At 36.4% G+C, this 25,361-nt stretch overlaps 3 protein-coding genes across 3 annotated transcripts; 1 reads left to right on the plus strand and 2 right to left on the minus strand.

Annotated features, from left to right (window-relative positions):
• Window positions 1-7,321: 7,321 nt before the first annotated feature.
• LOC113733910 (uncharacterized) lies at window positions 7,322-8,497 on the minus strand. Its single transcript, XM_027260142.2, has one exon. The coding sequence runs from the start codon at window positions 8,283-8,285 to the stop codon at window positions 7,734-7,736; it is 552 nt and encodes a 183-aa protein (XP_027115943.1). The 5' UTR covers window positions 8,286-8,497; the 3' UTR covers window positions 7,322-7,733.
• A 7,659-nt stretch (window positions 8,498-16,156) lies between these two features.
• Window positions 16,157-19,389, plus strand: LOC113733911 (COBRA-like protein 7). Its single transcript, XM_027260143.2, has 2 exons — window positions 16,157-16,813; window positions 17,827-19,389. Exons 1-2 carry the CDS (start codon window positions 16,291-16,293, stop codon window positions 19,239-19,241), a joined length of 1,938 nt encoding a protein of 645 aa, XP_027115944.1. The 5' UTR covers window positions 16,157-16,290; the 3' UTR covers window positions 19,242-19,389.
• Window positions 19,390-20,682: 1,293 nt separating this feature from the next.
• LOC113733912 (two-component response regulator ARR2-like) lies at window positions 20,683-24,472 on the minus strand. The gene is made up of 6 exons (XM_027260144.2): window positions 24,144-24,472; window positions 23,509-23,661; window positions 23,046-23,432; window positions 22,561-22,637; window positions 21,289-22,446; window positions 20,683-21,180 (listed from the first exon to the last, which is right to left on the minus strand). The coding sequence occupies exons 1-6, from the start codon at window positions 24,322-24,324 to the stop codon at window positions 21,109-21,111; spliced, it is 2,028 nt and encodes a 675-aa protein (XP_027115945.1). The 5' UTR covers window positions 24,325-24,472; the 3' UTR covers window positions 20,683-21,108.
• Window positions 24,473-25,361: the final 889 nt, after the last annotated feature.

A 25,361-nucleotide genomic window follows, 5' to 3' on the forward strand; every position in this document is an offset into this window, starting at 1 on the left:
AGATTTATTAACAATTTTTTTTAAGTTGGAGATATTTATAAGTTTAGGGACTTAAGTGTTTTATTTTGAAGTTTAGGGACTGAAGTGGATAATCCTTCATCCAAAGTTTGGGAGAGTAAAGTGGTATTAACCCTTCGTATAGTGATGATGCTCCCCTCAAAATTCTTTCATGACAGCTCTCAATTTTGTACTTTTATTTTGTACTACTACTACTACTACTACTATAATCTAAAAATCGTTCATATGGCTTATTCCGAAAAGTAAAAGTTGTCAAATGGGTTAAAAAGGTGTTTTTTTTTTTTTTGTTTTTAACAAAGGGGTGAAAGTTGATTGCCATCATATACTTTACCAAGGCCTCCAATTATTAGTTTGATATGTTACTTTTGACCCTTTTAGTTGCTAGTTTTAGGTTGCTAACTGACTTGACCCCTTTCAATTTTGACCAACTTCCACACTTGGCAAGCCAGAGAGTCTTGTTGCAGAGGTCCTTTTATTTTTTTTGGAATTAATTGAGAAATAATACTTGTATAATTTTGTTCTAAGACAGAACGTCCCCCTTAAATTGAGTAATCTATACTCGGTAATTCCCTTCAGTGACAACAAAAAAAAAAAAAAAAAAAGGTGGGACGTGATTAAAACTCCAATTAGCACCCTATGTTCATAACTCACTGCGTGGCGATTCTCAAATGCCAACCACCAATTTTAAAGCTATACGTTGGTGAAAATGTTAGTAGTACGTCATCTATATAGATACCTTAATTGAGCAAGGCATCCTAGAACTGGCTAATTCCAAGAGGAAGAGCGAACGAGTTTTGGAACTTTTATTATTATATTGAATATAGTCGTCCCCGACAACTAGTATTTGAACCGAAGTAAAATGTCCGCTTACCAAAGAATACGACTAACATCTTATTAATTCACCTTATTAGTAGTGGAGTAGTACTATATTTTACTAGAGGTGGCAAATCAACCCACTTAACTAGATTTACCCATACCCGTCCATGAATAGATGGGTATGGGTATCTTAAATTTTTGTATATGGGTATAAATGGGTTACCCAATAATACCCATTTAATAAATGGGTATTATTGGGTAACCCATCAAACTCAATTAACCCATTTAAAATTCTTTTCCCCCCAAGTCTCTTCTTTTCCCCTACCTTTTTTTTTTCAAATTTTTCATTTTGTCATGATGTTAACATTATTATTATTATTATTATTATTATTATTATTTGTTGGTTTTATCTTATTATTTTATTTTTTCTTAGTTTGTTAACTTGCTCATTTTTTAGCATTACCAATTTATGATAAATTTTAGCCTATTTTCTTATCTTTATAAAATCAAATTTTAAATTTATATATGAAAAAAATGTTAGGGGTTCAAAATTTTTGGATTAAGTTTTTATATTAATTTTTATAGTACTTAATTCAAATTTTTATATTCGTATGATTCAATTATTAAATAATAGGTAATTTTGTGACATAGAGTATAAATGAAAAAAATTGGTAATTAAGTTTATTGAACATTATAAGTAAATATTTAAAACTAATGATGGATACAAAGAGTGGTATAAATTGATAACTTAGTTTGCAAAAATGAATTTAAATGAGTTTGCAAAAAGTTAAAATAAATGAGTTATAAATGGGTAATTGGGTTACCCAATTCATTTTTTGACTTACCTATATATACCCATCTAATTAAATGGGTATAAATGAGTTGACTCACTTAAACCCATTACCCATTTTACCCAACTCAAACCCGCCCAAGTCACCCATTTTGACACCTCTATATTTTACCCTCCCTGTCGTCGTTGTTTTATTATTTTTTGAAATACAGGATGCCCTGTGTAGTGGGGTCAATCCGTCAAAGCCACATGTCAGTTCGGACATGTAAAATGGCAATTCGCGCAATCCAGCTCGGTCCCTCTCAAGGGCCAACTCGGACAAGATTGCCACCTCCCAGCTGGATGGGCTGACTAGGCCGAGGATTCCTAACCGGAACCAGCAGGAAGAGGAATCCATCTCTAGTAGGGCTCATAATTCTATAAGAAAACTACTCCCTCCCTTTTTTTATAACTGACGTTTAAGAAATTTGCTCCAGTGTATTTTTATCTGTCGTTTTATTTTCCCCATGCAGTATTAATTATTTTTTCACAATTTTACCCTTTTATCTCTCTTTTCCAATACATGGTTCTTAATTACTACTCCTAGTAATTATTGCTTCTCTCCTAGTAATTGGACAATTAATGAGGGTGCAAAAGGAAAGTAGTGTACAGATTTAGGCAATGGAAAACTTTTCTTAATTGGTGTGCAAAACCTTAAACGTCAGTTATAAAAAAAGGGAGGGAGTACTACCCAGAACCCTATGAATATAGCACCACAAGGCAAGACAAGGTACGCCATCTACAGTAATCATTGCCTTTGATCCATTCATAGACATAACTAACTTGACCGTCGGAGTCACAACGGAGAACTAGTCCCGTTGTTCATTCTCTTGCAGGTCAGCTTGTGCCACCTTGCTAGTACCAGTTCGCTCGTCCACAATTCGCTCAGCTCGCTGCCACTTAGTTCGGATCGTGCTCTCGGCTATCGCATCACCCTGCTTTTAAATGCAATCATTTCTCGTACTCTTGATGCCTTTTTCATATTATTTAAAAAAAAAAAACTTATCATCATACGAAATGATGTGATAATGTAAACCTTATTGTAGGAGGCAGGCATGCAAATTTTTTTGTACTCTTAATGTAAGTCCACAAGTTGAATAATGGTCTTAGAATAGGGGGGTGGGAAACGAACTGTTACAGCCCTGTTCAATGAATGGTGCAGATTAATTATTTTAGAGGCCCAAATAGTGGAATAAACGGTGTAGACAGAAAGGAGCCGTGTTTGAGTTTGGACTTCAAACTTGTGGACTTCATTGAAATTCAACTCTCTAGGCCCAGTTTCACTACAGGGCCATGGATATTGTCCATTTGCTACTTTTCGAGTTTTCAGTCGTCCGAAGTTGAACAAATCACTCGTGTGAAGCAGCCATTCCACAAGAAATCAAACGAAAGCGAATTGGACGTGGCCGCCGGCCTATCTCTTAGAGCAGCAATTCTGGCGCGCTATCATACGACAGCAAGCATTTCCGATACTGCTGCTCCTGCGTCAAATGCATGCATTTCCATTGCACGTTTTCCTCTTATCACTTCTGCGTGATGTGATCGCAAAAGAATACACGCTATTCAGGTCAAAGGGTGACGTGCGTGCCTTTTGTCACTCTTTTATTTGATCGTCAAATTAAAAATTTTGATAAATATCAGCTCCTCTTGAATACTGATGAACATTGGACTTGCAGGAAGAATGAAAAATTACTTCGAAACTTGAAATTGTACGTGAAAATTTTGAGAATTCCTAGTGTGCCATTCATTACGGCTGCACATTCACGTTCGCCATGTTGTCCTATATATATATATATATATATATATATATACAAGTACAGTTTGTATTTCTTTTTAACCAAAGCCAACGACTTTTTGGTATAGAATACTAACCCGAATTCCGTGAGAATCCCAAAAGCCGGTAACTCTTGAGGTCTCACAGGAAACTAATATACTACACCCCAAACCCCCCAAGTACAGTTTGTATTTCTAGGACTGCCCATTATCCTATAGTTTTGGACCCACCGCACGACAGCATTACATGCCCTCCAGCTATTCTCTACAAACAATCAAAAACCCTCTGGTCCCTCCCACCCTCACGCCCACCTCCTCCCCACTCCCCTCCCCTTCCCGCGCCCACTGCTTACCTACTTGCCGTCACAATATCACCTTCTTCACGTGTGTATGCAAAACCTAACCACCGAACTTTTAACTCGGTATCCATCAAAAAAATTAAGTCACTCTTTGAGTTGCAATAGGTTAAAGTAGGGATGCAATGGAGCCAAGTCGAACTCGAGCTCGAGTATAATTCGAGTATCATTATACTTGAGCTCGACTCGACTCTATGTATCTAGACTCGAGCTCGATCAAGTCCAAAAAATCGTAACTCGAGACTCGACTGGAAAAACTCCCTTTAAATTCGAAACTTGATTCGATAAAGTCGAGTCTAATCAAGCTTTTTGACTCGACTCGAAAAAGCTACTGAACCTTATTTTCTTCCCTTTTGCTAGACATTTTTTCTTTTTAGGTCTTTTTACAGTTATGTTATTACTTTTTTGCCATTATGAAATTTTATTATAAAGAAGAGTATATTGTAAATTCAGTATAAATTATACCCATAACGGTCATTTTATAATTATAATATATATATTATTTAAATACACCCCGGCTCGACAAGTCTCAAGTCTCAAATTACTGGCTCAAAACTCGACTCGAAAACCAATCGAGTAGCTCGAGACCCAGCTTGAACTCGGTTCAAGTCCAATCAAATAGTTCGAACTCGGTCAAATCGAGTTCAAACCAAGCCATTAACCGAACTACTTGCGAATAGCTCGGCTCGCATACATCCCTGGGTTAAAGGGTTTAAATTTTACTTTATAATGAAAAAAATTGTTGGAATACTTCTTTGGTCTAATCAGACTATATGCCTATATGCAAAACTTGCTGTCACACAAGGAAATAATAGAGAATGGGTCTAAATTTCACACCCCTATCATAAAGATGATAACAAAGCCTATAGAAATTTGATAGAAATTCAATACAAAAATTTATCTTTCATATAACAAGAGATGTTTAAAAATTCAATTATAAATTTTAATTAATTGAAATTATTTAATGCCATCATCTTAATTATTGATCGACTAGTGTTTTCTAAAATTATATTTCAATCAACTTTGACTGGAGAGTTTGATTCAAACAACTCATGACCGCCTGACTAATGTCCTTTATTATCTAATAAAATGGGTCGCAAGACATTTGAATCTTCGTAAATGATCAAACTATCCTCTATTATCATTCACGAGTCTTTCTGTACGGTACAAAACTGGACAGAAGGAAGCTATACGTTTTCTCAATCTCACACGTCCATAAAACGTGATACAGACTCAAATATGATGATTGTTGCCGTTCACTCATTTTGCTGTTTTCCTATGTATTTCCCAACAACCTTTCGATCACATGCCACCGAGAAAGCAAAAAAATTTGAATTTGACTGTATATATCGTGTAACTCTCGGTGTTTGTTTTACATCCAAGTAGCTGCCAGCATCAAGAGAAAGTTCATTGAACTCTGCGACACATGCTTTAACTAATCGAATTAGAATTTGGTAAAAATATGCAAAATGTACAAGGCCATCTCTGAGAGATTATATATATATATATATATATATATATATATATATATATATATATGTTTTTTGAAAAAGACAAAAATCTGAAACTATACAAACATATATAGGCAAAAGTTCGGAGGAAAACTAGAACAAATCGGAAAGTCTTGGGGCAGCAGATCATTGCATGTTGGGCTGCCCAGTCGTGGGTAATTAAAGCGAGCCTGGACTGGAGACCCAGTACAAAGTTGGCCGGCCTCACAATTTGGATTTATGAACGAATGAATTATTATTATTTTTTGGGTCTAACCATCCGGTATCTATTTCAGACTAATCCGGATTCGGCCCGGGGAGCGCTCGCAGTATTTTTTTTTGGGTCTAACCACCCGATATCCCTTTCGGACTAATCCGGATTCGGCCCGAGGAGTGCCCGCAGAGTTTGACTCTTACTCAAGGGTGAAGGCCTGATCCTGGAGTTATCGCAGGAGCGCAGCGAGGATCGAACCTTGGTCGTCCTGCTCGCATTACCAGCCGCTTACCACTGGCCCCAACTCCTCGGGTTGAACGAATGAATTATTACAGCAATGTTATCGTATTTCTAAAAATCCGACAAAAAGGCATATTGATGAGCCAGGTTGGACCAATCAAATCCATCTACGTCAAAAAGGATAAAATCATTTCTAGATTCTTCCCCTTTTGCTTTTCTTCCTTTTTCCCCTCGTTAAGCCAAGGGATTTTTTTTATCGGTAACACACCTAACATTCATCTAATCTATCATATATATATATATATATATATATACATATATATCTACACATACTAATATTTCATAATTATTATTTTTCTTTGTATTAATATACTTTCTCTATTTAATCTTACACATCCGCCCTTATATTTATCTATTTTTTCTAATTAATCTAACATTTTCAAAAATATGACTTCTGAAATATATTTTAACGAGTAACGCCCATAGTCACCTGTTTCGTTAGACAGACCTTTAAATCAGATAACTTTATTTGAAGAAATTTTAGATTAATGAGAATTTCAAAACTCAACGTAATTTGGTGATGTTATAAATCATCCGTTTAGACCGAAAGATGCATTTTAATTAACTTTGTAGGTACTACTACAACAACAGATCGTCGAATTTGAATACCAATTCAACTCAAGTTAAAATCGAAATTCGTATTTCTTCCAATATTTTGTAACAGCATCAAATGACGAATATGAAATGTTATAATTGTGAAATTATACCATTTTTGAAAGAAAAAAAAATCCGGACTGGCGTCATCAACCTCACAATGCGTGTGTTCACATAGGAATTATTTGCTTAAAAAAATTATTTACTTATATCACAAACACATTTTACTGATTCACCATTTTCCCTTGTATTTTCCGAGAAACTTGTCACTTACTTGCAGCCGAAGGGAATGACCCGGACAGATTTCTTGATCCAAAGATGATTCTTTCTTTCTTATGCTTTCACCAAACAAAAAAAGTGAGGGGGTTAAAAGAAAGTACAATCAATAGGGTTAAATACTGAGGATATACATCCAAACGTCTAGAAAATGTAAATATTTGTTAATAGGGTCTCGGTTAGCGGGTGGCTGACGACTCTCTAAGAGAGATACAATAAATGTGCACGTATATATATATGTATTAAAATAGCAAGGCGCGTGTAGTTCAAATGTACTTAGTAATTTTGTAAAGTACTCGGCCAGCGAACAAAAGGTGTGAGGCCTTAATGTTAAGAAATAAAAAGTAATTATGGGAAAAAAATGTCGTAAAAACTTTTAAAAAGGTTGATGCTGTATGCTTCGCCCGTGAAAATGTTCCGGGATTACTTCTTTTTTTAATATATATATATAGAAAAAAAGAAACTTTAAGCGGTACTGGTAAATTAATTGAAAAGCAAATTCACATAATTTCAGTTGACTACTTTTTTTCTTAGTGTTAATCATTTTCAGTCAAAATGATGCATTGATATAACTTATGAAACTAAAGTAACTGTCAATTAGTTAGACAAGAGTAACACTTAATCAATCAGCTGAATTCAAGAAAAAGAAAATTGCTTAGGGAAGGAATGGGAAGTATAGGATAGAATTATTAATCGACAGTTTCGATAGAAGAAGTACAAAATTGAGTAAATTTTTTGTTACATCCTACAACAATAAAATCAAATGCGGCGAAGAGAAACTACTGTCAAGAAATTTACAGACTACTCCACAGCAGCTGAGATCAGAGGCAGTTGAGGTTTCTTTAATTTGATTCCTCATATTCACGGTCCCTTTCCATTTCATTTTCACCTGATAGAGAAGTTCCTCACTTTTGTCTTCCATAGCCACTGACGACCAAAACATAATTATCGATTTCTCGAATTCGTAATTTTCACCCATCAGCTCTTGATCAGGATCAGAAACCTCCTCTCTTCCTCTCAGCTCTGCAAGCCAGTAGATCTGTGAATCTGACAAAAAGTTATTTCACTCAGACAGCTATGAGAACAGAAAAGCAAACGGTGACGAAGAAGGACACTGAAATTCTCAAGTTCAGTGCTGCTGCTGATTTGGAAGGTGGCGGAGGGCTGTAGTAGTAAAATGGAAAGTAAGGTACAATAGGATTCGGAGGAGGTGGTGTTGGCCCTGAGGGATATGTTCTGTAAGGTGGTGGATAGTAGCTTCCAATTATGCCGCTGGGAGGAGGTGGGGACGAGTATGGGTAGCCAGACTGAGAAGGTGATGGTGGTGGTGGAGAGTAGTAGTTGCTGCCTGAGCTGGGAGGAGAAGGTGGTGGAGGGCAGTTTGAGCTGGAAGATGATGATGATGGCGGCGGCGGCGAGGGCGGTGGAGGTGATGGGGTGCTGCATGGGTTGTCACAAGCTGAACACATTGTGCATTCAATTTGATACTTCGATCCAACCCATGTAGCAGCGGTGGTGGTAGCATTTGCACTGACTAAAAATTCTTGTTTTGACGTCAATGCTATCATGAAAAGAGTGAAAATTGAGGATCTCAGTAGTATTTCTCGAGTACGCCCCATTTCTTGAATTCTCTTCGCTAGGCGAAAGAATTGAGTACTTCTGATGAATCAAGAGTTTGAATGCTGCACCGCAGATGGAATTTTGAGGACGATTCAAGAGAGTGAGAGATGGAAAAGAAAAGAAGGCAGCGGAGAGAAAGTACTCAAGTAACAGTGGCAAGTGGAGAAAGTGAAGAGTGGAGGACAAGGAGGACAGAGTAGTGTAGTGTGTGTGTGGGTGTGTTAAAACTTAAGGACGAGGGGCTTGGACGGTTGTCTAAGGTAGTTCACGGCTTGGATGAAACCTCAAAAATTTGTACTATTCAGATCACGTCTTGTAATTCGATTTTCACGTCGTGTGAAATTCACAAAAATATTATTTTATTTTATTCGCTGTTATTCAATTATTACATATTGTACAGATAATGTTACACCTTTCGGAGCGATCGTTCTGACAATCGCTCCAACCCGCGTCCAAAACTTAAAAGGGATCCAGGAGTGAAGTGAAGGCAGTGTGGTGGGCAATTCTATCCTTTTGTGAAGCATTAACAAAGGGGTCCTAAAGAATGGTTAAAGTTCGTCATAATTGAAAGGAGGGAGGATTAAAAAGATGGACACCGACACCTTTTACACTTTTGCACTTTGCAATAACAACTTCAACAGCAACGCGCTGTGGAAAGAAAGAAACTTGCTGGCCAAATTTGTCAAACTAATGCCACTACTTTTGGGCTATTATTTTGATTGCAGATACCGTGCAAATGCCCTTGTACAAACAAACGTGTTACTATAACCATTGAGCTTAGCTCGGCGGCCATCTAACAGGGGATGTGAGAGTTCAAATTTCACCTGTAATAAAACAAATTTAAAGATAATATCATCATAATATTCTCTTGATCTAGTGAGATCTGCATGTCTAGTAGCCCCTAACATATAAATCTAACTTCTTATGTTTTTTTTTTTCTCTAAATTATGATAGAATACGTTATACAATTGTTATCGTTGTCAGGAAAAAGAAAAAAGAGAGCTTTCTTGTTTGATTTCTTGAGCAACATTCAACGTGAACAGCTCATCACCCATACGTCTACTGATCGGAACCCCAAGCAGAAAAGGTTCAGTCCTAAAGGGGTTTAGAAATTTTTACCTGGACTAAATAAAGAGGGCTTTTTTTTTATTTTTTTTGTTTTGGACACAAGAGTTGGCCTGGATGGCACAAGGAAAAAGAGGAGTGCACTTTACGAAATTTGCTGAAGTTCATGATTGTCAGGCTTGACTATCAAGGCGTAGTTCACAAATGGACCGATGGGATTAAGCGCGCGGTTGTAATGACGTTGGTTGTAACGGGAGCGTGATGGTTAAAACTCTCCAAGTTTTGGTGTGATCCAAAAGTTGGCTTCAGCATCGAGATTGACAAGTTTTGGGGATATGGAATGATCGATCATACAAGTTAGTTTGGGTTAGTTGACTAAGAAATACTCTACTAATAATCTGACATTCATAATTATTGTTCTGTGTTCATGTGTTGGGGTTCGATTTCTTAAGCTTTGGAATTCAAAAGTTTTAATAGTTAGTATTATCATTCCTGCCCCATGAATCTTGTTCTAGTAAGAAAAAATTGTTTGGTATGGTCGCTATTTTGCTTGCCTGCCTTAGTTTGCGTTTGGATTGCATTTTTCATGGATTTTTCGTTGAAAAATTACTGTAGTGATTTGATGTATGTGAGATAAAAATGTGATTGGAAAATGTGTTCACGAAAAATAAGACCATTTTTCGATGAAAAATGGCTATCCAAGCAAGGCCTTAAATTTCCCCTGTTAAGAATTATAAGCACTACACTATATACTGTATATAATAAGGCGACAGAAACAGAAGAAAGATTTATTATGAGCCAATGAATGCACTTTCCAGGCTGGAAGGAAGGGCGGCAGCAGTGGCTGTTTAATTAGGAATCGCTGCAATATTTTATCTTCTCCACATTGCTACTCGGGAAAAAAAAAAACTATTCCTCCTAGGGGTGGCTAGAGCTGCCGGTCCTTATTTCTTTAATTTCGTGTTGTTTTCCTTTCTCTTTTTTGGAGCCCTATAGCCGTGAAAAATCACAAAAGATTATATTATTATTGTCTCCCAACTACTTGTTTTTAAACTGTGTGAAAAAAAGAAACAGGACTATCAAAGTGGGACGGAGGGAGTAATTAATAACCCTGTATTGGAAAAGAGAGATAAAAGGGTAAAATTGTGAAAAAATAATTAATACTGTATGGGGATAATAAAACGACAGATAAAACTACACTAGAGCAAATTTCTTAAACCTCAGTTATAAAAAAAAGGGAGGGAGTATATTATTGTTGTCTCCCAACCGCTTATGGCAAATTTCTCAAGTGTCAGGACTCAGGAAGGGGTTTCTTTTTTTTTGGCCTTTCTTTCTTTTGAGGATCACAATTCACCCATTTACCAATTGGGGATTTTTCATTTTAGCTCCATCCCACATTATAATCTTGTACCGATGGACCAAACCAAACGGCAAGTGGTGTTTTCATTGAAGTGATGTATAACGGCTGGATGACAACGAATTGTTTACACAAAATCACCACTCTCGCATTTGCTCGTGCTTTATTATTGTAGAGGTATTATAGGATACTAAAACTACACAGTGCTATTTGTGCGTACACTTTTATCAATAAATGAGTTTGGATCAAACAATTATTCGTAGACATTGATATAAGGTAGGGACTTCACTCTAGTACAAAATCTATGTCACACTTATTTGTTGCCTAAATGTGACAGTTTATGAGAATGAGTGATGCATGCCTCTCAACCATAACATAATACCATATTTGTCTAACCACAAGAGACAGGCGTAGAGGTCCTCCACTTGACGTTACAAGGTATAAACACAGTCGATTCTTCACAATTGAATTCAACCACAAAAAAGAAAAGAAAGAAAAAATTTCCAACTTGATATTTGAAGTCTTATAGACACAATATTAATGGAACTATTTGCTCGTCCCACATCCAAAAGGACATATGGTGACCGGGACACAAATTACAATTGAACTTCGTAACTAGGGTCTCCTATCGCAGGAGCTTTCCTATTGCACTCCATGCCAAGTTGGATGGCCTTTCTATCATAATCATGCTCTCTTTGAGACAAAGAAGGGTGGCGGTAACAAATTTTTTTTTTTTTTAATTTTGGAATAAGAAAATATTAGGCACATAAAACGTGAAACTGTTGATCATTGGCAAATGTAAAATCCAAGTGTTGGTTAATAAACACTTGTAACCGCTGCAATGAAACCAATAGATGCTAACTAGGAAAATTTTGGATTGAAAAAGCTGGTAATAGCAGAGGATGCTTCAAAATTTGCACATCCAAAGCGGAAGAAATGTACCATATTCGTTAACCATTCAGTTCAATAGTAATTCCTATCTTCCACTTTATTTAGCATGCTTGTTCCTGTATTTCTTCACGCTTTTGTTTTTCGCCTTTTTGTTTGGATTGCAGTTTTCTGTCGGAAAATTACGTTATTTTTCGTGATCACATTTCCCTATTACCTTTTTCCCTCACATACATCAAATCGCTACAGTAATTTTTCCATGAAAAATCATGGAAAATGCAATCCAAGCACAACCAGCGCTGTCAATTCGCTTTTACACTGTCAATTTCGCTTTTACGCTTTTGGACTATTTTCCTTGTACCAGGTAGAGAACCTGCAACTCTTTATGTGCTAGTAGAGGTGTAAACGAGATTAATCAAATCGAACACCCTAATATTCAATTTTGTTCAATTATTTTAACGAATTCGAAATTTTGTTTAACTTTAACTTGTTTAGTTACCGATCCGAGTTTGATTGAGTTTTTTTTTCTTATCGAGTTTAAAAGTTATCAAACACAAAATGCTGTTCTAGTTTGGTTTAATTAGCTAGTGAATCAAGCTCAAATGATTCCTTACCAAATTGAATTCAGTTTGAGTACAGGATAGTTTGGTTCATCTTTTAGTCTTATGTGCCAGCTCATTGCTTGCGCACACGTAATTTGGACCAGGCTATGCTGTTAGAAGTTTGGATATCCAGAAGACAATGAACTAAGGCCCGTGTGCCTCCTTTGTACATATTTAAGTCAATGAGGCCCATGATCTTCCTTTGGACATTTTTTTGAGTTAAACACAGAAACCTGTATATTAATTCAGGAAGTCCGTAGCAAAACCTCTTATTAATTTTCTGCCGGTACTTTTCTTACATGAACTTAGTGGCCCAGAAATTTGGCCCACCAACTTGCTCATTTGGTCCAGTATTTTGGTGTCGAATGGAGCATTTGGAATGAGAAACAGCAGAGGTATTTTCTTTTTCCCACTGTAAATCTTTTCTTTTTCCCACTGTGAATCTTAATGGTATAGAACGGAAAGAAGAACAAAAAAAAAAAAAAAGATGAAAAAGAATAACTTGGAGTGGTATTTTCTACTGTACAAATTTATGGGCAAGCTGCAATTGGAATCTTCTTTGTTTAAGTGCATATGATGGCTGATGACTCGTGGATGGTATTGAAGCTTAGACGCAGTTGAAACATCCAAAGTCAACATTAAATGTTGGGTTTTTTTTTAAATTTTTTTTCATCATCCCGTCAAAAGAAGCACCTTAATTTGAGTTGGCTCTCATTATAATTATAATCGTGTGCATGAAAATCAGAAGCAAATATTTTGATATATGTGCAAATTAATTCAAGGACCACCACCACCACCACCACCACCACTGTACTTACAATAAAACGGAGCTTTTTTTTTTGGTTGCCTGTCACGGTATTCAAGACTTTACTCTGACTAATCTGTTGGTCGACCTGAATTGCATACCTGATTATGATGGGTGAGTCTCCCCACAAGGGTGGTTGCGTACGCAAAATAAAAAAAAAACGAAGCTTTTACACGCTAGCTTTTAAAGACAATAATTATATGATATGATAGGATTATTTCATTGATTCGCCATTAAAACTATTTCTCAGCAAAATTTTAAAAAACTTAAAATTAGAGAGAGATGCACGAGCAGTGTGCACGTTGTCAAGAGTTAATCACGCAACACATAAAGCAGGAAGTCAAAGTGCAAACAAAGAAAAATCTTCCACTCTGACAATTTATTTAGAAGAGTTCTCCAATTCCTCAATTTCAAACATTAATCTTCTCTTAACCACCCCCATTTTGAATACTGACTGATTCATGACCTACCAATTCCCTTTGTCCGACCAAATCAAACAAAATTAATGCCTAATAAGCTTACCTCCTTCCTCAATTATCTCCCTTCTCTGAACAAATTCACAAATACTCAAGTACTAGACTACAGTACGGCGGCTTTGTTTGGATATCAAAATTTTTTAAATAATATTTCGTTTGTATCTTAAACACATTTTAACCTATTTTTTTATATTTTTAATTATCATTTTATCTCATATATATATATATATATATATATATATATATATATAATCACAAAACTCTATTCAAACAAACAAACCACCTTTCCTTCTCTGCCTCGAGAGGAGACAATCCTCATAGTATTTATTTCATTACTTCCTTCCCCAATTCAAAAGTTTCAACCTCTTTCTATAGACCCACAGACCAACGGTCTACCAGGAACAAAAGCTAATCAGAAAGTGTAGAAAAGAAACCCACGCAAGAATGGAAAAGTTTACATGACAAACGGTCACCATTTCTTCCCTCACACATACTTCCAACTTCCAGCACCACCAAAATCCTTCCTCCATATATTTCAAAAGTATTACTCCTATTATTAGGTCTCAAAGAGAAAAACTGAAAAAAGAAAAAAGGTTTTCCGAAGAACATCCGTTAACAATTATTGTTCTTCCTTATATTTATATATATATATATATTTATTTATTTAATCTTACATATAATATCTTGTATTTATTTATTTTTCTAATAAATTATATATTTTTAAAAATATAACAGTTGAAATATATTTTAAAGAGTTTCTTATGGATACTTGTTACACAAATTATCTTCCTAAGAACAAGAAGGCAAAAAAGAATCCAGTGACCCACTTTGAGACGCCACGCCGCCTAATACATCGTTATCACTTAAAAAAAAAAAAAAAAAACAACATTAATCTAAACGACAATTTCGTCTTTGTCCTCTGGTACGTATAAACGGGCGATGTGGCTACGCTCCTGCTACATCTAACAAATATTTTATTAATTGTTACTTTTGGTTGATGGGAAAAGTCTTCAAGAAAATTACGATTCATATGTACATTTTACGAGTTAAGTTGAATTCCAAGTATAGTTAGGTAAAATCAAGATAGAAATTCAAACTTGCTGCTAATAGGATCAAATCATGCTCAATCAAAGTGGGTACTATGCTCAACCAATCTTGCCCGGAACTTAATAATAAAATGTGATAATACATGAGTGAGGACATGTGTAATGCGACGCATGATAGTTTGAGTACGATTGATTGAAATGTCGTAACAAGTATTTATTGCACCCTCATCGTAAGAAAGTTCTTATTGATAGAACTCGACTCAACTACTGCTTCAGTAACAATGGAAAAATGTTGTTGTATTCCGGCAGTTTTGTGATGTAATGTAAATTAGATTAAATTGCAATTAGTAAAGAAAAATGGCACATCGCCTGAAGTAACATAAGCATAGAAACTATTATATAGACTGAGTTAAAGTATATTTAGCATACTAACATCAACATATACAGAGCAGTACAGTGTTCGGTAAAACTTGCACAATTCAACTTTTCGATGTCAGGAGTGTACTGTATAATTAATTACTCGAAAGTGTTTTAAAAAATTCCAAAAAATATCCAAATTATGCTAATATTGCAAACCTTGAACTACGGGCTCACAAGTCACAACTAGAGGTGGCAAATCAACCCACTTAACTAGATTTATCCATACCCGCCCATGAATAGATGGGTATGGGTATCTTAAATTTTTGCATATGGGTATAAATGGGTTACCCAATAATACCCATTTATTAAATGGGTATTATTGGGTAACCCATCAAACCCAATTAACCCATTTAAAATTCTCTTCCCCCCAAGTCTCTTCTTTTTCCCTACCTTTTTTTTTTCAAAATTTTCATTTTGTCATGATGTTAACATTATTATTATTATTATTATTATTATTATTATTATTATTATTATTTGTTGGTTTTATCTTATTATTTTATTTTTTCTTAGTTTGTTAACTTGCTCATTTTTTAGCATTACCAATTTATGATAAATTTTAGCCTATTTTCTTATCTTTATAAAATGAAATTTTAAATTTATATATGAAAAAAATGTTAGGGGTTCAAAATTTTTGAATTAAGTTTTTATATTAATTTTTATATACTTAATTCAAAATTTTTTATTCGTATTATTCAATTATTAAATAATAGGTAATTTTGTGACATAGAGTATAAATGAAAAAAATTGGTAATTAAGTTTATTGAACATTATAAGTAAATATTTAAAACTAATGATGGATACAAAGAGTGGTATAAATTGATAACTTAGTTTGCAAAAATGAATTTAAATGAGTTTGCAAAAAGTTAAAATAAATGAGTTATAAATGGGTAATTGGGTTACCCAATTCATTTTTTGACTTACCTATATATACCCATCTAATTAAATGGGTATAAATGAGTTGACTCACTTAAACCCATTACCCATTTTACCCAACTCAAACCCGCCCAAGTCACCCATTTTGACACCTCTAGTCACAACCTTACAGCTTCCCCTAGGCTGTCCCCATATTATTATTTATTATTATTATTATTATTTCCTTTCCCATTTGCATTCCGCGTCTTCCTTCGCTTTTCCTTCCTACGTTACCATTTCCATGATGAGATAAACGCACACTCCCACACGCTAAGAAACACGCACAATGTACTAGCAGTGACTCAAACTCGACTAACTCAAACTCTAACGCTGTTCCTATCAATCATCCTTTTTACTAGTTCAAAACTTCAAACAAATATATCCCTCCCATAAACTTTTTCTTCCATCTCTAAAAGAAAAGCAAAAGAAGAACATGGCAGCCACGACCACCACCAGCACCTGTTTTCTGTTTCTGTTCATCTTGTCTCAGGTCCGGGCCCAACCCACGGCGCCCTCACCCGCCGCGGATGTCTGCAACGGAGTTTTTCTCTCCTACACTTTCACGTCGTCTCGGAAAATCCCACCCGCGCTCAGATCCGGACAGCCATACCGCTTCCAGTCTACCCTCCTTGTTCTCAACAATGGCCTTCAGGAACTCAAGTCGTGGCGGGTTTTTGTTGGTTTCCAGCACGACGAGTTCTTGGTGTCTGCTTCTAACGCTGTGTTAGCAGATGGAAGCTCTTTGCCTGTTGGTGTGGGAAATGGGACCGTCTTCGCGGGTTACCCCAATTCGGATCTCAAGACTGCCATTGAAACAGCTGGAGATCAGACTCAGATGGGTGTTCAGGTCGATTTGGTCGGGACCCAGTTCGGTGTTGGGTCGCCTGATGTCCCTATGCCCCAAAACATCTCTTTAGTCAATGATGGTTGGCTTTGCTCGAAACCCAGCACGCAAGGTAATATATACATATATATATTTTTTGGCCTTGAACATTTATGGTTTAATCTTTCTTTTTTTTTTTTTTAAAAGAAAAAAACAAATTATGATCATTTTTAGTAGGAATTAATCTAATTAAGTTACTGGGTTTTAGTTGTCTCCCTCTGTTTTGGAGTGATTTGGGTTTTAGTGGGTGGTTGCTGAGGGAAGTGCTGAAGATTGATTAAAGATTTGATTTTTATGTGCTTTTGCCTTGGAAAAGAGATGGTGTTGGTAGGCGGGAGAATCATAGATTTGTGTTCTGTGTAGGATTTTTATGTCTTTGTAGCATAATATGAGGAATTATGAAATCCTATTTATTAGGAATTTTCCCGTGATTTTTGGCTGTTATTGGTATTTGGGGCTGCTTCCTTATAAGCTATTTAATTGTGGTTTGTTTTATACGGTTTGGGGACTTCTGCGCAAATTTATACATGCTAGCTTTGTTCGGACTTTCATATTTTCATTTCCCTGTTTCTAGAACGGCTTTGTTGGGATTTTAGCTGATGCCCTTTTCGTAGTTTGTCTTATTTTACCACATATATTGACACAAAGCCATATAGTAGGACTCGAAGAAAGTTACTCCACGAAAACCGTACGTATATCAAATTATCATTCCACTCAGCATTCTGATTCATAAATCGTAGTAAGTACACTTCCACCAATAATCTGAATTGAGGCTTGTAGTTGAGCCGTGCAAACTTTGTCATTGATTTTGAAAAAAACATATTACCACACCGAGTACATCTGCGAAACAGCATGTCTCCACTTGTCATGGTCATGTATTTAGAATTGAAGGAAGAGGGAAGGAGAGATTAACTCTAGTCATCTGATATTATGCAATGTCTGGGATTAAGGGCTTATGAGTGAGTAAACAGTTGACTCGCAGATTTGTGTTGGCAAGTTTCTTGGCTTCAAAAACTGTCACGCATTCATTATTACTGACATCATCCATTGTCTTGAGGAATTTCTTGAGCTTTTTATTTTTTTCAGGAAAGAATGTAATGCAAGTATGTTGCACCCAAGATTCAAAGTTTAAGGCCAATGTGACAACTGAAGAATTTCTTCCTCATCAAAATGGTGATCTGACAATCATGTATGACGTAATCAGAACGTATGGCTCTAATTACTGGGCACAAGTTACGATCTCCAACCATAATCCCCTTGGCCGTCTTGATAACTGGAAATTGAGCTGGGACTGGATGAGAGATGAGTTTATCTTTGCAATGAAGGGTGCATATCCTGCAGTGGTTGATACTTCTGAATGCATCTTTGGCAAACAGGGTCAGTTTTATCAAGACCTTGACTTTTCCACCGCCCTGAATTGTGAGAGAAGGCCAACCATAGTTGACCTGCCTCTGGCAAAGACTAATGACACAAATCTGGGGATGATACCTTTTTGTTGCCGGAATGGGACAATTTTGCCACCATCTATGGACCCAAGCAAGTCAATTTCGTCATTCCAGATTAATGTTTTCAAAATGCCACCGGATAATAATCGTTCCCAGCTAAATCCTCCACAGAACTGGAACATCACTGGCACAGTGAATCCTGATTACCAGTGTGGACCTCCAGTACGGGTAAGTCCCAGTGAATTTCCAGACCCAAGTGGGTTGCTCTCAAATACTGCTGCTGTTGCTAGCTGGCAAGTAGTCTGCAATATCACACAACCGAAGGGAGCAAGCCCAAGATGCTGCGTATCATTTTCTGCTTACTACAATGAATCTATCATACCATGCCAAACATGTGCTTGTGGTTGCCCTTCTACTAGTACTAGTACATGTAGTGCCAAGGCTCCAGCTCTCCTCCTGCCATCACAGGCTCTCCTCATTCCTGTTGAAAATCGAACTCAGCTGGCCAAGGCTTGGGCTGGTCTTCACCATTTTCCAGTGCCAAATCCACTGCCTTGCGCAGATAATTGTGGTGTCAGCATCAATTGGCACGTGGCTACAGATTACAGAGGTGGATGGTCTGCTCGTATTACAATTTTCAACTGGGACGATTCCTCTTTTCCTGACTGGTTTGCAGCAGTTGAATTGGACAAAACTGCTTCTGGTTTTGAAAAGGTTTACTCTTTCAACGGAAGTACCTTAAGTGGTGTCAACAACACTATTGTTATGCAGGGTAAGGAAGGCTTGAATTATCTGGTGGCAGAATCGGATGGAGCTGACCCGCAGAAGGATTTCAGAGTGCCCGGGAAGCAACAGTCAGTTATCTCATTCACAAAAAAGAATATACCAGGAGTTGACATTGCTGGTGGTGATGGATTCCCCACTAAAGTTTACTTCAATGGAGAGGAATGCTCCCTCCCCAGAATACTTCCAACCAATAATTCCTACAGGATGGGCTCATCCATTATCATCTCTCTGATTTTTGCCCTTGCAGTTTTCTCGTTTATGCAGCAATAACAATGGATTAGGTGTGTGATTCATTGAGAATTGTGCTGCTCATTCGTTTATTCTTTTATTGGTGAATCAGCTGATGACATACCAATTGGTCAGTGTTCAGTGTTTCGGTGAGAGAACTTCTGCATCCAACCATCGGTAGACGTACAAATTGCTGCTACAAATTTGGTTGTCGATTCTCAATGGTGAATGTTGTGCAGAAAACCATACTTGGGCTCGCAGCCACCACATCTAGCTTCCATACCATGCTTTATAGTTTTGTACAATTCATGTTTATTCGCTTATATCATTATCTCCTGAAAGTGCATTACAGTGATTTTTTAATTATTTCTTTCTCTAGCTTCTTGAATTACCAATGCAGCTTGAATGAGAAAAAGGTTGGGAAGTAAAAGGCAAAATGTTGGCTTGTGAACTTCACCGCAGGAGTCATTTTTTGGCTGTTTAACGGACTAGCTTAGGAAAGGACAGCTACAGATTGATTTTGGGCTTGCGCTCTGATACGTTTTTGCCATTTCTTGCCACATCGTTGCAATTCCGTGAGCGTATACAAGGAAAGATGAAAACCATAGAAAGTTCTATACTATACTATAGTCTTGGGGTTGGGGCAAAATCAGGCTCAAGTTTATTGAAAAACAAATATGCAAGACTCAAAAATTGGTACCGCAAAACGGAGTGAATGTGCACCATTGGATTTCTGAACAGAAAACAAAAGAATTTTGTTATTCGTTAGATACATATAGTATACCAATAGCGTACGCTGGAAGGTAGAATTTCTACCAATGATTTGGTTCTAGCATCAATTACTTGTGGAATATACCCACAAATGTGGAGAACTTCTGACTGAATTGGTTGTTCCACTCTACTAAACATTAATTGTTTGGAATGCCAACCTTTGGTAGAATTATTCAACCTTATTAGTATTCTTTTGTTCGAGTTCAAAATAACAATATGGAAACTAGCTAATTATTCAATCTTATTATTCTTTTTGAGTGTGTTTGGATTGCACCTTACCTTATTCATACACACACACTGACTTGCTTGCATCATTAACACATTTTCGAATCATTTTTTTATCTCACATATTATATATATATATATATATATATATATATATATATATATATTACTACAGCATTTTTTTTTTAAAAAAATTATTCCAAATAATCTCCTATCTAAAATATTCAGCTCATCATTCCCAACAACATACTTAGATCTAGTGTGACGATATTAAGGCTTGAAGACCATGATCAATTAAGAACGACATGAAAATCCCACAAACCAATGAAGAGATTCATTTCCATCAAATAATTATTGAGTGATAAGAAACAATTCGATAGGATGAAGGAGTTGGCTTATAAAGGCTTAGAAACACAATCTAGCACGAAAACAATTGGGAAGAGCATCAAACAAAATCTGTACATAATAATTGATTCCAAAAGGAAAAGGCGAAAAAAAAATTCCTTATTTGAATTATGAAAGGGCTCAAGTTTGATAAAAATACGAGGAAATTATCCCCAAACCAAAAAGACTTGCAACCAAAATGAAAAATACCAAAGCAAGTGCCTAATTCTAGCTACAATCACCTACCTAAAGCCAGTCAAAATTTTGCATGCATGCCTTTGCACATCACGCAGCAGTGTCAACACATTTCTTCACCTTACCCCGGCTGATTCATCTGACTACATTCTTCCGGCTTAACCTCAAAAACAACCCCTTAAAACCTATTCACACCAAGTAGTCAAAACCAAGATGTTTTCCTTTTGAGTGAACTAGGAGCTGAATCTCCTAGCCGAATGGAGATCACTTAGCTCTAACAACTATATACACCATTAACCACAATCTTTAAGCCATCTACACTAGAGATGAGGCATCATACTGGGAACTTATCCAAAGGATAACCATCAAATCCAAATTCACTTTCCACTGATCCAATGCCTTCTTGCTGTTACAAAGCATAAAAAATAAGTGAGCTATCAAGCCAATGGCTTGTGTATAATATTTAATACTTTCAAAAACAAGCTGCAAAAAGGAAAGGCAACATCAAACTCACTTGTTTAAGAAGAGCACTCATGAGGTCCTCCTGGCCAAACTGTTGAGGGAAGAGGTTATTTTGGCAACCAGAATCTGGAAGCCTTTCAGCCTTAACCCTTAGAGTATTGTCAGCTACAAATGAATTGAATTGTTGCCCAAATTTTGAATTGTTACAATGTGCACCTTCCCCACCTGAGAAGATTGCATCCCCAATAGACACATTTCTATCTTTCTGGCTAGAAGAGAAGCCTTGTTGAACTAAGCTTGATGGCGAGACATCTAGGCTTCCTTGTAAAGCTGAATGTTGGGAGGCATCAAAGGTTGACCCAACATTTTGCATACCCCAATCCTGGGCTTTATGTTGTTGCAATTCATTGAATATATCATAACTATGAATAAAGCCTCTCGATCCTTTTACTTCTGAACTGACCTCTTCTTGAATGATTCCCTTTGATGTTAGAGAGGAAATTCCAGAGTTACTCACCTGAGCAAAACTATTACCGGGCAATTCTGCACTTTTGTTAATGGAAAAATCCACCAATGATGATGCTTGGGACACTGGGTTGTAAACTGCTCCACGAACATTGTCAACAATACCATTTCGTGATAGGACTCCACTATGTATGCCATTTGACAAAATAGGTTGACCTATTGATGATTGAAGCCTAGGAACATGATTACCTTTATTTTCATTCAACATCTGTGTCCTGGACATCGGGTGAGACATCTGTACTAGTAAAGAGCTACTTTGGCTTGCCTGGGGATTCACTTGCATATTAAGGCCACCAAATGTTTGGGCAGATTGGTTCAAACTTGCTAGTTGTTTCGGCTCCATGTTTGTCGGGATTCCATGAAGTAAATTTATTTGCTTGCTATTATTGTTCAATTGCTGCTGCCCATCTCCAAATCTTAATTTTGGTGTTTCGAAGCTAAAGAGGTTCCGTTGGTCAACCATAGGCATTGATATGGAATTTTTTGTGGTAGGCCTACCAAGTGCTTGGAGCGAAGCAAGACTCTGTGCCGGAATATGACCAGTGGCAGCAAGAGCTTGAAGATCAAGCCCACCAAGTGAGGACATGGAAGCGAAAGTTGCTTCAGGAGTTCCCATAAAAGAACTATTGAGTCCATTCTGGTGTGATGATACACCACTCAACCTTCTTAAATAGAGCCGATATTTCTGCACATCAGATAATTAATTTAAGAACACGTGTTATGATCAAAATTTAATTCATGTGATAATTCTCAAAAGAATTTTGGAGTAGAAAGCACACGAAACGAAAGGTCAACATACTTGAAGGTGGCTTGCAACATTTTCTCTTGTTAATCCAGGGACATTCATCAATTCCAAGATTTTCTTTGGAACGGCCTCTGCATTCATGCAGCAATATCAAAAGAATAAACACAGTAAAGATTATAAAGATAAGTCGTGAAACTTGAACCTATTAGATAGCTTATCAAACTTTTACCCAACCATTTGGAAGCAATATATTAAAAAGTTCTGTCTAACCACAAGGCAGATATGTGACAACGATACTAACCATCACTATCACTATCAGCACATTATAGAGATTTCAAATGAATGTGCAAAATAAGATTTGAAAATTTATCCAATTTTTCAATTCTAAACGGCAATGGAGGACGACATCAATTCAATGGTGAATAATACAAATACCAAACTTATAAACTGATGGAATTTGCTAGAATAAAATAATTGAGAAATAAAACTTGTGTACAATTCAAAGATAATAGGGGGAAGGAAAGGTAGTTGGTTCATACTATCAATTCCAAGTTGATTAACAGCAGCTACGAATTGTTGGTGTAGCTCAACTGACCAAACTACACGTGGTTTTTTCAATGAAGATGTATCATCCTTTTCCTCAGGTTCATCTTCCTCGTCCTTTCTTCTCTTTGAGGTTTTCCAGTTTCCTTCCGTTGCTGATGATGAGTAATCAACATCCTCAAGTGGTTTCACTAGTCTTTCTCCTTCTTCTGCACTTCCTGATTGTTCAAAATCCTTGTCCTTCCACTCATGCTTCCGTTTGCGAACCACATGCTGCCATATGTTCTTCAATGCCTCGATGCGGACTGGTTTGATCAGATAATCACATGCACCATGAGTAACACCTTTCATCACAACATTTTTACTGTCGTCCGCTGACATCACTGCAATCACATAACGTGATGTCAGAATTTCAATCGAGTTGAAATCAATCCAATCCAAATGAAAATGGGTACTTACTGATAACAGGCAAGTCCATCTCGAGACCAACTTGCTCGAGCAGCTTAAAACCATCCATATCTGGCATGTGAACATCGCTTATTACTATATCATACCCATTTCTGTTATCCCTTAGCAGCTTCAATGCAATCTCAGCTCTATTACACTTGGTGACTGCAAATCCCAAGAACATTCAATTTAATTTTCAAGCAATTTCAAATCAATACATCCAACCAGATAACATAAATAGATCAAGAAACTTTATTTTCAATTTTTTTTTTTTTAAAAAAAAACAATGGAGGACTTTGCACACACCATAAGAGATCCAACACTAATTCACCCCACCAATATTGTACCATAAAAACAACCAAAAGTCACGCTAAAAATTGAATCTTTACGCTACCCTGCATTCCTATTCAGTGAAAACAAACTAAAGCTTCACATCAAGGTTGAATCTTTCCCACCGAAGTATGATTTGGAAGCAAACAATAAAAATGACCAGGTTTACTAGTGTTATGATAGTTCACTGAAACCTGGACTACCCAAATTAAAGACTTGGGCTCCAAATATAAACATAATAGAATAGAAAGCAACCAAAATTGAGACAACTAGAACCAATCAAAATCAAATTAACAAGCTTTATTTATGGTCTATACCTTCGTAGAGGCAGTTTCTGAGCATCTTTTCCAAGATCCTGAGACAAGTGGGATCATCATCAACAACCAGAACCCGCAGACCCGCCGGAAACTGGTCGGAAACCACATCACCGGACTTCAATGAAGCACTAGAGCTGGGAGCAGACATGGCTTTTGCAGTTTGACCACCACCAAGATTCATGTTCCTAATCCAACCTTCAATACTTATATTCCTCACATACAGTGATTATAAACACTTAAGCCACACAAAAAATCACATATTTCAAGCTTACGAGGATTCAGAATTTTGTGAAAGCCAAGTTCAAGAGAATCTGTGATAAAACACAAGAGAGAGTGAGAATTTTAAAGGAAAGATTTTTTTTTTTCCTCGGAGAGAGAAATGGAGAGAAAAGGAAGAGAGGGAGGAAAAATGTGGAGGAGTATTTATATTGGATGCTAGTTGCATGTGCATATGTGTGCGATTGAGAATGGAGACATATCGTGGCTACGCCATAAGAGTTGAATACTATATATTTATTAGGATATTGTGTGCTCCAATTTATTTTGATTTTTAAATTTTTTTAGTATTGGTTTGTTATTTGAGGGGTGGGTCAACCCGAGTTGAGTGCGAGTTTGGATACAGCTCACGTATGAGCTTCACAAACCCCACGTCCAGCTCAAATCATTGTATAGTACATAGGTGTTACATCCTCCAACCGAATGATGATTGTGTTACTTTAAGTAAACTAATTGAATATGGTATTATTATTCAAAATAATTATCATAATATTTTGTATAATGTGATGCATGTGAAATAAACAGATACTTAAAAAACGTGTCTTGTGATGCAATCAAAATAATATTTGAAAAAAATTGTGTATCTAAACAAAAAGTATGCAATCAAAATATGTTTTCTTGCAAAATTTGGGGATATTGTTATTACAATTTTTTAAGGAACTTATTCACTAATTTATGTGAAATTGGGTTAGTAATTATTTTAGGAAACATGTTTAGTTTGTATTGCAAACTATGATTATTTATGTTCTAGCACATATATTCCCACTTTTTAAGGGTTCATCGATTTATGTGGTAAAATAATAATCAAGATTCCTTTTTTTTTTTAAACCCTCGTGCTCTTTCCCGCACTCAGATTGCGAGACACGGAGTTCAAACTTTGAACATAACCGAAATTCAAATTATATGTTGTTGCTTATATTTAACATGTGGTTGTTAAGGATC

Source organism: Coffea arabica, chromosome 3c, assembly GCF_036785885.1.
Source record: "Coffea arabica cultivar ET-39 chromosome 3c, Coffea Arabica ET-39 HiFi, whole genome shotgun sequence".
Lineage (NCBI taxonomy): Eukaryota > Viridiplantae > Streptophyta > Magnoliopsida > Gentianales > Rubiaceae > Coffea > Coffea arabica.